General features: G+C 41.9%; 1 protein-coding gene across 7 annotated transcripts in view; it reads left to right on the forward strand.

Moving 5' to 3' along the window:
- The window catches only part of PTK2 (protein tyrosine kinase 2), a 235,663-nt gene that overhangs the window by 169,238 nt on the left and 51,658 nt on the right, over positions 1 to 14,767 (forward strand). For all 7 annotated transcript variants that reach the window (XM_046642323.1, XM_046642322.1, XM_046642318.1 and 4 more), the window contains 3 exons: positions 387 to 487; positions 3,574 to 3,663; positions 6,544 to 6,748. In XM_046642323.1, coding sequence (XP_046498279.1) covers positions 387 to 487; positions 3,574 to 3,663; positions 6,544 to 6,748 — 396 coding nt within the window. The remainder of the gene's footprint in view (positions 1 to 386; positions 488 to 3,573; positions 3,664 to 6,543; positions 6,749 to 14,767) is intronic.

Genomic DNA, 14,767 nt, shown 5'->3' on the forward strand with positions numbered 1-14,767 from the left:
CAGTGTCAGAAGATCACTTTTCTTTTGTTTAATGAGATCTCTTAGTACCAACATGGTTACAGACCCCAGTTGTGTATCACTGTCTGTCAGTTAATACAGCTGGTAATATGATTGTATGAAAAGGAATAAGCAGTTTCATTATTTGAGAATATACTTTTTCATCATCCGAAATACTAATCATCATATTAATGAGTAAATATCTGCCAAAAGGAATATACTTGAAGTAAAATAATAAAAGTATCCTTTTTTCAGTGTATAATAAATTTCCTGTGCATTGTATGTAAGCTGTCTTTCAACGTATCCATCAGTATGTCCTTAATACAGAGGAGTTTGTGGGTTTGTTCTCCTTGTATTAACATTTATTGTCCCAAATCCTTCCTCGTCAGGGACATTGCTGCTCGGAATGTTCTGGTGTCCTCAAATGACTGCGTGAAGTTAGGGGACTTTGGATTATCCCGATACATGGAAGACAGCACTTACTACAAAGGTAAGAAATTAGAGTGATAAACAAGAGTAGGCTCAGGATCTCTGATGACGTTTATTCCTTAAAAAGGCGTGTTCTAATATGCTCAGTTGATTTTTGACAGAGCGGTAAAATGCTGGAGCAGTTGGACATCCATAGGCAAAAAATGGACCTCAACCTAAACCTCACTCCAACTAAAAATGGATCATAGCCCTAATAACAAAACATAAAATTATAAAACTTTTAGGAAAAAGCATGAGAGTAAATCTTTGGGATCTAGGGCCAGGCAAAGAGTCCTTAGACTTGACACCCAGAACACGATCCATAAAAGGAAAAAATTGATAGCTTGGATCTCATCAAAATTAAGAATTTTTTGTTCTACAAATGACCCTGTCAGAAGGATGAAGCAACAAGCTACAGAGTGGGGAGAAAATGTTTGCCAACCACATATCCAACAAAGGACTAGTATCTAGAATATAGAAAGAACTCTCAAAATTCAACAGTGAAAAAAGAAACAAAAAATGCAGGTAGAAAATGGATAAAAGATAGAGAGATTTCACTGAAGAGGATTTACAGATGGCAAATAAGCACATTATCCATCAGGGAAATGCAAATTAAGACCAAGTGAGATATCATTGCACACCTATCAGAATGGCTAAAAGAAAAAATAGTGATAACACCAAATGCTGGCAAAGATGCAGAGAAATTTAATTACTCATAAATTGAGAATGTAAAATGGTGCAGCAACTCTGGAAAAGAGTTTTTCAGATTCTTAAAAAACAAAATGCAACTACCATACGACTCAGCAGTTGCACTCCTAGGCATTTCTCCCAAAGAAATGAAAACTTATGTTCACACAAAACCTGTATTTGAATGTTCATTGCAGCGTTCTTTCTAGCAGCCAAAAATTGGAGTCAGCCCTGATGTCCTTCAGCCAGTAGATGTAGGTAGATACCTCACGGCAGATGGGGCTCGGTGCATTGGCTCAGAGAAAGTGAGCTGACTTACAAATCTCCGTCTGCAAGTCCAGAGACTTTGATCCATTAGTTTTGGAACTAAAATCTTCCTTGTGATTTTTCTTTAATTTTGCCAATCTTGGAATCAGATTGACTTGGTTCTTCAAATTATTATTAAACAAATAATTACGTTGGAAAAATTTTCATATTCCTAGTACTTCAGCTAAGGTTTGGATTGTAAATTTATATTTTGCTGTTGGTACATATTCTAGTTATTACTGCCATATCACAAAAGCCAGTTCCTTCCTCACTTTGTTTGATTTTTATATTGTAGCAAAATGAGCCCAAATGACTCCATACAAATCCAGTCTTTCATTTCATACTATCTCTCGTGACTAGTCCCTTCCCTATACTTTCTGTTTACGACAGCCTGAAACCATTTTAACGGCGAGCCTTCGTTACATAAAAAGAAAATTCTTTGGTTGGTTATTCATTTAACCTAAAAACCACCAAGTCACCTTTCCACTATTTGAAAATACATTTCATATCCAGCTCAAATCCTCCTAACTAGTCCAAGTCCTAGAATTCCAGTAAAGAGCTAAACGCCAAACAGTGGAATGGCCGAGGCTCTGCGCCAGGTAGACGATGTTGCAAATGAGCAGTTGAGAAATTTGTGCATATGTTGTCATCTCAGAAAGGGCAGCCAGTAGTGCAGAGTCCCTGAGGCCTCGGAAAACAGCCCCCAGAGATTAGGGATTCTTCTCCTCAGAGCACAGCTGTAGAGTGGTTTGTTCCCAAGGAATCAAACGAGATTTGACCTCAGTAGTCATGAAGGTGCTTGAAGTAAAATAAATGAAGAAAAATAAATGAAACAAATGTGATTGTCTCCTGACTAAAAGTCCCCAGGGGCACTCTGCTTGCAGAAGGCAGTCCAGGCCCCTGAGAAGGCCACACAGCCCAGGCGCCCCTGCTCCGGGCCCCTTCGAACCCACTCTTTCCCCTGCCCTGACATCTGCAGCTCCTCCTTGCCCTCGTTCCCTGCCCGCAGCCTTCCTGACCTGCCTCTCGGTCACTGTTCCTCCCTTCCTCCGTGGCACTGGGCATGTATTCAGTGTTACACCTCGTACCGTGTGGGAGTAGACTCTCCTTCTACCTCTTAGAGTTAGAATTCCTTCAGGAAGGGTACTCTGGGGTATCGTCCTGTAACCCAGCGGTTGAAGGATGTTCAGTGAGGTGATGAGTTGCTTCCTGTGTGGCACAAAGGGAAGTGTTTAGGCCTCTAAAGAGGGACTCCCCTTTTCATTCCACTACCCCCTCGTGCTCTTCACATACTGATGAAGGTACAGCCAGTCCTCATTATTCGTGGCTTCCGTATTTGTACATTTGCCTATTCACTAAAATTTGTAACTCCCCAAATCAGTACTCACTGCTTGTGTAGTCATGTGTGGACATGCACGGAGCAGTAGAAAATGTGTATGTGTTTCAGCTGGAGGATGGAGGCAGCAGGAGCAGTACGGCACCAGGCGAGCACCTCCAGCTCTGGGCCAGCTGGATGGGTCTCAATCCCAATTCTGGCACCTGGTAGTGGGGCAGCCTTCAGACTAAACACACCTGAACCTTGTTTCCTAAAGAAAAGCGAACCTGTCAGGATAAGTTGCTTAATTTAGGGTTTAAGATTAGAATCTTAATTCTAATGTGAGATGTGCGTATGTATGCACATATTTCCCCTAGGACCAGTGATTCGTCGTTCGAGGCGACTTTATTGAACATGACTACCCCAAATGAGAATCTACCGTATGTCATTAGCAGGCCATTTCTAAAGCAAGCATTCCACCCTACAGAATGGGGTCTCATCGGGGAAATCGTGAAGCCCTTCCTAACTGACCTGCAAGCTAAAACCTGCAGTTACCTGGGGCTCCCTCTCAGAGAAGGACACCGATGTTTTCTCTCCCTACCCCAGTCTAACCACTCATGACCCCCAGATGACCTCAGAACATCAAGGAAATGAAAAGTAGTTCTCCCAAAGAAATGGAAAGTCCAAGGAATTGAATATTTAAAGATTTTTATTTTGATGCTAAAAACTTAGCTAGGGATAACTGTTAGACTCTTCAGCAGATAACAAGGAAAATTTACCTTCTAAAATTAATCTTCTAGCTTCCAAAGGAAAATTGCCTATTAAATGGATGGCTCCAGAGTCAATCAATTTTCGACGTTTTACCTCAGCTAGTGATGTATGGATGTTTGGTGAGTATTTTGAACAGTTTTGGGTTTTTTTCATTGTATTTTATATATATTCCATTCGATAAACTTAGCATTATCTCTTTTCAGAATGTGTGGTTATTTTACCTGACCATCTCTTTCACCGAACTTCCTCTTTGGTTCATTTGACAGTCATTGAGCATATACTGTGCGCCAGCTTCCAGGTGTGGCTTCTGTAATGCTCCGCTGTTCTGAATCTCCAGCGCCTTCTGTCTTCCTTTTTGTTTCCCTGCCATCTCTTCCTCTGTCACAGGGAGATACCTGTTTCCTTTCTTTCTCTCTCTCTTTGCCATCCCATTCACTCCTCTTATATGAATGACTTGAACTAGTTAACTTGTCCATCTGTTTCTATGATAGCCCCTCAAATCTGGACTATCTCAAGTTGTGCTTCATCTCTTTATTCTGGAATCTGACCTCCTTCCTGTCTTGTCTCAAGGCTTGAAAGTTGGCTCTTGCGTTTTCTGTAGCTTTTCCTCCTTTGATGTCTACTCCGTCCCTGCCTGCCTGCTCCGAGTCAGTGGCTGTCATCCTCCTCTTTCTGCTCTGTGGATTATTGCAGTACCTCCCAACCTGTGTGAAAATGTGCCTCTCATTCATTCTGCACTACTTACTCCAACTACTTTATCCAGATTTTAAAAGTGCTCCCCCTTTTTCGTATGTAGGACACTCGCTCCTCTGCCCCACCATTCCGAGTTCACTTCTCCCTGGAGCACCTTATCCATACACCCTCTCCTCCAGTTAATTCTGTCTAACTGTCAAGGTCGCCTGAAATGTCCCCTCTTCCATGAAGCCCTATGGAGCAGGTGAATCATCCAGATATGAACTCCCTTCCTCTGCACTCCCTGTATTTTCTCTTTGTCATAACACTCACATATTATCTTGTGAATAGTCTTATGTGCGTATTTTCTCTGCTAGATTTTATACTACTTCAGAAGAGACGCCCTGTTAATGTACCCTTTTTCCCTATAAATAAAGATAACCTTATATATCTGGAGTATGTGTTCTTATTTTTCCTTCTGTTCAGTTGCTGTTGATTTTTAATAACCATTTAATGCTCTAATTGACATTCATAAAGGAAGGAGCTTTTCAGTACAGCAGAAAATAGTGTGATTAGAAAAGACTCTGGAGTCCAATTGATGTGGCTTCAAATCCCCAGACCTGGCTTATTAGCAGTGTGACCCAGAGAGCAAGTTACCTATCCTCTCAAGGACATTTCATATTTCAAAGTTGAAGATACCTGTTTTTTCACATTTTAACATTTCTGGAACTGAGGTGGTTGTCAGTCAGTGGTATTGTACAGTTAGTGTTGGCTGGGGGTGTGTTGTATGTGGTTACCTTGCCAACACTCATGTGGACTTCGTTTTGTTCATTTTGGTTTTGCTTTCTTGTCTGAATGAGTTTAAAAGAGCTCTTTGGTAAGAATAACATAATTCTAAGATGTGACAAAGGATTATATCATAGTTTAGGTGACAGCATTTTCCCCCTTTCTTGGTCGTATAAAATAAGGGTGTATCTTATAATCAGTGACATATTAGATAGGATAAAATACAGTGTTTAAGGAAATCTAAAGTGTGAAGATTAAGGAAAACATATATAAATCTCAAAGAAGGGTGCCAGAGACACATTAAGATCTTAAGAAATGATACCCAATGTTATTGTTACTGAAAATGTTGTCATAATTTCTGGGGAGAAAAGCAGAACTAAGGCATTCACTCTTTACTTTGAAATTACTGGACTTTCGGCTAATTTCAGAATCTAATTCACAATAATATAATATGCCTTGCCTGCCTTGAGGCGCATGTCATTTTAGGTACTGAAAATGCAAAAATAAAGTCACGATTCCTCTCCTCAAGGCACCACTTACACAGTGTACATTTGTGATGGAAATAGAGATGAGATTTTCCCAGGGGTGAATCAGGAAAAACATATAGAAGAACTCACAAGTGTACCAAAAAAGAGGAGAATCAGTAAAGAAGAAAAAGAGGATTAAATACAGAGAATTTAACACAAGCGAAGGCACGTTTGTGGCACGTTCAGGGGTGGCAAGATCTCCAGAGTGGCCGCAGTGCCAAGTGACGGTTAGAAGCTACGAGGAGAAAACCGCCCGCTGCTCACGCCAGCCTGCTCTCTTGCTTCCCTTGTGGTTGTGTCACATGGTTGTCATTCTCAGTTGTAGATTGTATTTGCTTGTTTATTTTAAAGGTGAATGTGCAGGTGTTGTTGAGAAGTTACTGAGTAAGTATGTGATTGCCAAACGCGAGTAGACTTTGAGGTTGATTGTGGAGTTTGTGGGCGCGATTGCTGCAACCCAGAGAAGTTCCAGACTTTCCTGTGGGAAACACACTGGCTGATTAATGGATAAACCCAATAATAATGCCATTGTGCACGCTAGGCAAGGACGGGCCAGCGTTGCCACGGGAAATCTTTGAAGGAATCTGGGAACATTCTAAAAGTGTAAGACTTAAATTTTAGGATTTTTTTCGTTAGGCCCCTGGTCAGCTGCTGTACTCACAAGCAGGTTGGACTGAAGTAGAAGGAAATTGCAAATTCATTCAGCTTTTTGAACTGGTTCGTGAAGCATCACTGTAGATGGTGGGTCATTTTCTGATAGAGAATTTTTAGAGAAATAAACCTCTTATAAAAATTGGGTTTTTTCCTTGATAACATTTAATATTTCATTATTCACACATTAAACTAGTATTACTGTTCTTATTTTATAACCGAGTTAATTGCTGCTTTGTTTAGCTGATTTGCCCAAAATCACACAGCTGGTACTTTCGTGCCAACTAGGAAGTGACTCCTGAAACCTAGGAATTAGCCTCTTCCTGCGAAGTTCACTGCTGTGTTTTCATTCCCGCTTCACAGGTGTATGTATGTGGGAGATACTGATGCATGGTGTGAAGCCTTTTCAAGGAGTGAAGAACAATGATGTGATCGGTCGAATTGAGAATGGGGAAAGATTACCAATGCCTCCAAATTGCCCTCCTACCCTCTACAGCCTTATGACGAAATGCTGGGCCTATGACCCCAGCAGACGGCCCCGATTCACTGAGCTCAAAGCTCAGCTCAGGTAGGAGTGGGGGGAGAGAGGGCCCGGGGCTGGGGCAGGCTCTGTTGCAGTAATAGCATTTCAAGGTCATTTTATCAGTACGTCTAAGGCTAACCTACTTCTTGGGCAAACATAATTACTTTTTTAATTGATTTGTGTTTATTTATACCTTGCTAGAATCTTAAGTAGATTATATCTTAAAATCTTAATAGATTTCAAATTATAATCAAATCTCTCTCCCCTAACTTCTAACTGACTTAGCATGGCTTGCAAGGTCCATAATAATTTAGTCCCTAATTTACCTCTCCAATCCCTTTTCTCACAACTCCTTCATCCCCCCCGATACTTAAGCTCTGGCGACACCTAACTATTTAAAATTCCCCCAGCACAGCTCACTGCCTTTCACTAGCCATTCTCTCCGAGAAATGCCTTCCCCCGCCGTAGCCACCTGATAAACTCCTGCTCAGTCCTCAGAATCCAGCTCAGATGTTACCTCCTTCAGGAAACTAGCCTAATCAACTCTGCCCCCAAAGAGATAGCCAGTCCTTCGGCACCTTTTCAGTACTCTGTTACTATAGTTAAAACATCCACGTCGCCCGTTCAGCTGCCATTTTGTGGCTCCTGCTTTGTGCCGGACACTGTTAGACCCAAATCTCTAGCAGCTCCCAGTCGACTCCGCCTCCTGGCCTGGAGAGTTTCTCGTTTGCTTGTCTGTGTCCCCAGCCAGACTCAAATCTGTGGGCATCACTGTGTCTTACTCATTTCTGTAGCCCTGGTACGGAACTCCGGACTCAATAAATGCAATAAACAGTTGTTGAATTAAAGTCTAGATTGAGGCTTAATACTTTAATGAACAAGATATTTTCATATAATATGCATGGGGAGCTTAATTGTATAAGCAGCCAACCAACACCATGGTTTAACGTGTGCTGTATCACTTTCATATTTGGGGTACTTCCCTGATTTTATGTGAGATTTTTTTTTTATTTGCTATACTTTAGTCTTTTTTCATAAAAATTATGAAATATCAGGGTCCAGAAGACCCTGACAGCTCATCTGGCCCAGCCGTATCCCCCGGTGCTTGACCTTCTCTAAACTTCCTCTAGCCTCACCTCATCTTCAGGCAGCTCAACCTGCAAGACAAGTTTCCTCCCAGGGAGAATGTTCCAAGAAAAATTAAAGCCGATAGGTAGAAATAGAAGAGGGTCATCCAGTCAGCAGCTGTTTGCTGAGCACCTACTTTGTTCTAAGTTAGGTTCTATGGATTCAGAAGTGAACAGAACACCAACTTGCCCCCAGAGACTGAAGCCTGGTGAGGAGACAGCCAGCAGTGCTCAGCATGCAGGGAGAGCATGCAGGGAGAGCATGCTGGGAGAGGCCCCCCACAGCCGGGCCCAGCTCTCTGGAGCCCGGAGAACAACTCTGCCTCGCACGTGATGGGCTTTCAAGTGTTTCTAGACAGCTCTCTTCAAGCTAAAAATTTCCCGTTTCTTAATTCTTATACAACTTAATTAGGTATGCTCTCACTATTAGAGCTGGATTTTCAAGGTGCTTTATTTCATGTTTTGCTCATAAATTTTTTTTGTTCCCCTTGATCTTTCTTTGGAAGTAGACAGAGTCTGTCCTTGAAATTTCTTCCTTCTCTGATAACAGTTCCGTCTACTTGCCTCCCTGTGTCTCACTGATCTGCTGTTTCTCCGCCATTACTATGAGTATTGACCACATTTCTGTTTTCAGCCGCCTCCTCCTTTCTGTCAGGACGCTTTCCAGATTATCTTAACCATTCTTGTGGCTTTGCTTCTCACCTCTGTCTGTCTTTAGCTTCCATCTTGCCCTTTTCTCACAGTCCCAAACCTGCGTTTTAAATTGCCACTGGACATCGTGTTTATCCTAAAGCAAATCTGTTACCTTCTCCTCTCAGCCAGCTCTTGCCCCTCACCTTCCTGGGTTGTAGCGGTGCCTTTATCTTCATCTCCATCTTGGAATCATCAGGAATTCCTCGCAGCCCCCCCAGCTGACTAGCTGGAGAGCCGTCAGTGCAGTGTCTGTAGGGCCGCTCCCTCCTCGCCCTCTCCACCTGGACCCTCCTCCCGTCTGTCTGGCATAACTTCTTAGTCAGTCTTCCTGAAACATCGCTATGGAACAGTAAATCCTTTGCTCAGAACAACTGGCAGTGGGTCCTGTCGCTCCCCGTGTTAGGGAGAGGCTTCCAGAGCAGCATCTAAGACTCCTTCCGTTATGGCCCCACGCTGTCTCTCCATCCCTTTCTCACACCATGGCCAAACTAACCCAGCCTCTCAGCCTGGAATGCCTCCTTCTCCACCTGGTGAAATCCTACCCATCTTTCTTGGCTTCTTTCATGCACTGGCTCTTCTGTGATTTCACAGCTGACTATCCTGTGCCCTCAGGGTCGCCAGCGCACCTTGTTCTTGTCGTGCTCATCCTTCGCTGCCGCAGGTAGCTATGTGCCGTGTTCACCTCACTTCCCCACACACTGTGAGACCATGATAGCTGAGCCTGGTGCTAGTCACTGGGCATGATGACCAAACACTTTTCCTGCCCTCGAGGAGCTCACAGTCTAGTATGTCTCATCCCCTACTAGACTGAAGCTCCTTGAGGACAGGGATCGTCATACTCTCCTCGGTGTTGCCCGCACCTCCAGGCCAGGAGCCTGGACACAGGAAGGGGTCAGATAGCCACTGAGTTCATTGCTGAGTGCATATAAGTAAATTCGCTCCAAAAACTACCCGAGACGAAGTTTTAGAACTAAATATAATTATTTTATATATGTACACACATATATATACATATAATATAATGTACTTAGACTCTAATTTATGGATATCTTCTTGTGCACAATTAATACTGGTCATTGAGCATTAATTTATTTTGTATCGTTCTGTTTTAATCAGAAATAGAGTTTAACTTTGCATTTTGAACATGTACAATATGGCTACCAATTAGGCCAATAAAATTTAATTTCATAATATAATGGCTTGCTTGGACGTTTATATGTAACAATGTGTCACAGTAATTAAATAGGCTCTTTGATTGAGTTTTTCAGAGTTTTTGTCATAGCCAAGATTTAAATAAAGCAGTTAAAACCATTTTCCAAATCCCATTCTCCTTGTCCACCTTAGAAGGGAATATTGCAAATAGACTCGAATTACTGTGGGGTTCCACTCGTCTTTGACTGAGCCATGTATGTGTTTTTACCACGTTGTACGTTGAGAAAGTGGCTCTCAGGATGAACTTCCTTAGGCCAAGTTGTAAAGTACTCGGGTCCTATTTCCACGGGTTGATCTCTGTGACTCAGGGCCTGTCCTCCCTGCATCCTGTTTTCTTATTCATAGATGTGACTTCTTGAGAAGTGGAATGGGCTTAACCTTTAGGTGGCCTATTAGCAAGTGTAAAAAATTCCTCAATAGGAATATTTTACGGTGACCTAGAGTGAAAATTTCTCATGCACTCTGGCATTTTGTACTGTGTGACTGACAGCTTATAAGAGTGTACTAAACATTTTTTGAATGAAAAAATCATTTAATCCCTGGTTAACTGAGTTAATTCTTTGGTAGATACTGTGCCAAGGAAACCACAATAAACAGCTTGAGTATCTGCCCTTTTGGAGCTTAAACTCAAAAATACTATTTCCCAGCAGTACTCTACTTGACTGAAGCTATTTGTGCCACTATAAAAAAAAGATGGTCGGTTTTATCTCAGGTTAGGGAAATGTTTTAAGTTAGTGTGCAGTTTCTTAAATCCTTTTTAGGCAAATGAGATCAATAAACAAATTTATCAATTTAAAGTTTGATACCATAATTTTTGTATTTTTTTAAACGTTTTATTGACGTACAAAGATGTGAACATATAAACATGCCAAGAAGTAAACAGCTCATTGAATTTTCACAAATTGGGCACACCCATGCAGCCAGCATCCAGAACAAGAAAAGAACACTGCCAGCACCCCAGAAACCCTGACGCCCGTTTCCAATTGCCATTCACCCTCCAAGGGTAACCACTAACCATAGATTGGTTCTGCCCATTTTTGAGCTTTATGTAAATGGTATCATTCAGTATGTACTTTTTTGTTTATGGTTTATTTTGCTTGTGTAGTGTGAGATCATCCATTTTATTCAGGTAGTTATACTTCATTCTCATTGCTGTGTATTGTTCCATTGGTGAATATACTATAGTTTATCCATTCTACTACTGGCGGAAATTGGGATACTTTCCAGGGTGGGGCTGTCGGGACTCTTGCCGTCTGGACATAGTAGTGAGTGTCTTTTGGGGAGCGTATGTACGGGAACTTCAGCCGGGGTAAATCTAGGAGTCAGCGGGATGCACGAGTTTACCTTCATTAGATACTGCCGCTTTCCCAAAGTGGATATTCCAATTTATTGCTCCCAGCAGTGAATGAAAGCTCCGGTTGCTCCAACCGTAGTTTGTTTCTGAGCCTGCCGTTCTCACATATGATGGTCAGATAAAAGAATGTAAGTGATATATAAACAATTTACTTGAACTTCTCTCTTCTCAAGAACACTGACCTAGTAAGTACCGCCTTGGAAGATGGCCCGTGATCTTCAGTTGGTCTTCTGGCACTGAGCTCTCTGGGGATCCTTTAGAACTAATGCGATGTGTGCTGACACACGTCTCCATCGTCTGCAGTTAGCTTTACTAGTTAAAACGCTAAAAACCAACATTTGCTGAGCACTTTCTTTGCCAGGCATTGTGCCATGAACTTTCACACGTGATTTCATCTTGATCCTCACAGTCCTTGACGATGTAGGAAGGATTATCATCATCAGTTTACAAATGAGGAAACTGAAGCTGTAAGGTTAGGCAGCTGCCCTGAGGTCACAGCTGGAAGTCAAGGCAAGTCCACCTGAGTCCCTGGCTTAGGCTGTCAGCTGTCATGCTATGTGCCTTGATTTGAGACGTGGCCAGGAGTCATTAAGTGCTTCATTTTAGGATTATGACTGGTGAGCAAGTTGTTAATATTGTTTAGTTAAAAAGGAAAAAGGAAAAAATGTTATTACAAGGAATTCCTGCAGCTGGTTTTCTCACATTTGTTTGAGTAGCAACCAGAGAAAGTCCCCAAAAAGAAGCGCAGCATCACCGATATATGCATGGGAGCCCCTACCAAGACTTTGAAGGGTGACACGATTTCAGTGTGTTAGCTTCAAAATATTTGTCCTTTTCATTATATTTGTCTTGTCACATCTTAAGCATGTCGCATTTTGCTGTTCTGGCCCTCTGGAATCCCAGATACAGTGGGGAGCAGGTTGAGAAGTTTTCGGTGAGGCTGAATCTCTCCAGGGGTGAGCTGAAGCAAGCTAGAGGCAAGCCACGCGAGTGTGTGTTGGCCAGAGTCTGCAGCCACCTGCTGTGGACTCATCCTGTGTACGTAATACATAGCCTTGTCTCCAGCTTGGGTCTTGGGGTGGGGGGTATTTGAGGGTGATGTTTGTTTCTTATTTTAACTTAGTATTATCATGTTTGCTTCTTAACTTTATCATAGAAAGCTGGCCTTTGAGAGATCGGTTTGGTCAGGGCTGTAAGTTAGCTTGGAATTGCTGCAGCCATAAATTTTTTTTTTTCATATTACATCTCAGTATCATACCCAAGTGAGTTACAAAGCATCTCAGGACACAAACTGTATTTCAGTTGATCTGTGAGGTTGCTAGTTCGAGCTAGCAGCACCTGTAGAGTAAGGGGAGGGGGGGCGGTAGGGGGCAGCATGCATGCATGTGTGTGTGTGTGTGTAACCTACATAAGTATAAGCACAGAGACCACTTGAGTTTGGAGGAGTTTAACCTGGTGTTTAGAGGGGTACATCTTGTATGAAGGTTAGAGTTTAAAAAGAAGTTTTGAAAGGCTGTGTGGCCTTGGGCAGGTGACTTAGCGTCCCTGCGAGAGCAGGCTCACAAACCCTCCCTGTGGTCTAGTTTCAGGATTAAATGCACTTATTGTCCACAAAGCTTTCATAGTGCAGGGCTAGCGGCGGGCACACAATGTGAGGGCTACTCTAATAGTAGGAACAGCAAAGCTTTTTCTGCAGATCCAGAGGAACCTGGAGATCTTAGAGTACAGAAAAATGATCAGTTACTGTTAAAGAAAAATCTGGTTATTTGAATTTAAAAGTGTTAGCTATTATTATCCAGATGCCAAAATACAAAGCACATCTTGTTGACATTTTATAGATGTGTTATGGAGACATGGAATTTAAAATTTTAATCTGTGAACAGCACCTTAAAGTTTTTAAAATCTTTTTTGATTCTTCATTTATCCTAAAGTGTGAACTCTAAATTAAAAGCTCTAGATCTGACATGGGGAAGGAGAACAGGTTAGTGGTTACCAGAGGGGAAAGGGGGGGTGTGGGCAAAAGGGTAAAGCAGCACATATTTATGATGACAGATAAAAACTAGACTATTGGTGGTGAACACGATGCAGTCTATACAGAAACTGAAATACAATAGTGTACACCTGAAATTTACACAGTGTTGTAAGCCAGTATGACCTCAATTTAAATAAAAAGCTTTAGGCTTGATTAATGACATGAGGATACTGTGCTTCTTCACTGCATGTTTTTTTTTAAAGTGATTTTGTATTAGCTTCCAAGATTCCTTTCAAAGGTGGTGTCTGCATTCCTCCTTAGTCATCATCCCAGTATTTTCCTTCTCGCTGCTATCCTGTTTGGTCTAGATAACATCTAGGAAAGTAATATGTTTCTCAATTATCCCTGTATACATCTTAAAATGTTCACAGCATCTGAACTTTAAGGGGTTATTGGGCGGTGCGGGGTCCTTAACCTTCCCAGTAATAAAAAGTAAATAGTAAATCTAAATGTAACAGGACTTTACTGTAAAATTTAAATTGTTTCCACTAAAATTACATCTTAACTGTTTCTTATCTAAGGATAATTCTTACTCTTCATTGGTTCCCACCCACACATAGATGATCAGAGCTTCGTAAGTACATCTCTGTTGTAGTTGCACCTCCGCAATTTGGTTTAATGTGAAGTGAACAAATTTCTAGTGAATTCTGGTGAGATTTAAACTTGCATTTCATAAAAATTAGTCCTTCGTACTTATGTGCCTTCACAGATCATTTTTACATGGATTCCCTTATTTGAGTTCGAGACAGTTCTTAAGGATGAGTTATTACTGCCCTTTCCACTTGAGTACCTGAGGCTTGGACGTCGTGTGCCTTGTTCTGGATTGTGCAGCTAACAAAGGGTTGACCCAGGATCCTGGGCCCCTTTCTCCTAACTTCAAGACAGTGTTCGTTCTTGTCTGTTTACCACACGTGCCCCTCCTCTCTGATTGGGTCGCTGGCTGCCCCATCCCACCTGTATTTCTCCATGCTCTCTTCACTTCCCCTCACTTGTCTTATGTTAAGAAAGAACTCTGACTAGATGTTTACATTTCAGCTGTAATTCGTATGTTTACTGTTTACAATCTGAACTCCACCCTCAGAACCCGCAGTGAGATCCTCAGACTTCTCCCATTCGCTACCATAATTCCTTCCCTTCAATTCTGTTTCTGTTACCGTTTTTGTTTTCTTTCTAGTTGTTGTTAATTTCCCTTCACTGAATTTTCTCTCCGGGATTATTACCTAAAAACATCAAGGAAGGGTGGAACAGACATGACTGTCTCTCCATCTCTGGACAGTGAAGGATCAGTGGCTCTAGGTGGTTCCTCCTCTTTGTCCGTTTACAGAGGGACAGAGAAATGAGGTTGGATGGAGGGATACAGGAAACAGATGGAGAAACATTGGCTCCCTATCGGTCACAAATTAACATGCCCCTACAGCCTAGCTGGGAGAGAAGCAGAAGTCCTCTGTGGTCTGTTCATTAGTTCTTGGCTGAGAGGGACTGGCGCTTGGAAGCCAGCACCTCCCACACCTCTTTCTCTTAACCCCCCAAATTTGCATTTTAGCACTACCTTTTGCATTATATTTTTAGGGATTACAATATACATCTGTAACTTTTCAGAGTCTACTTAGAGTTTAATAATTGTACTTTACTTAAAATGTAGAAAC

Source organism: Equus quagga, chromosome 16 (genome assembly GCF_021613505.1).
Source record: "Equus quagga isolate Etosha38 chromosome 16, UCLA_HA_Equagga_1.0, whole genome shotgun sequence".
Taxonomy (NCBI): Eukaryota; Metazoa; Chordata; class Mammalia; order Perissodactyla; family Equidae; genus Equus; species Equus quagga.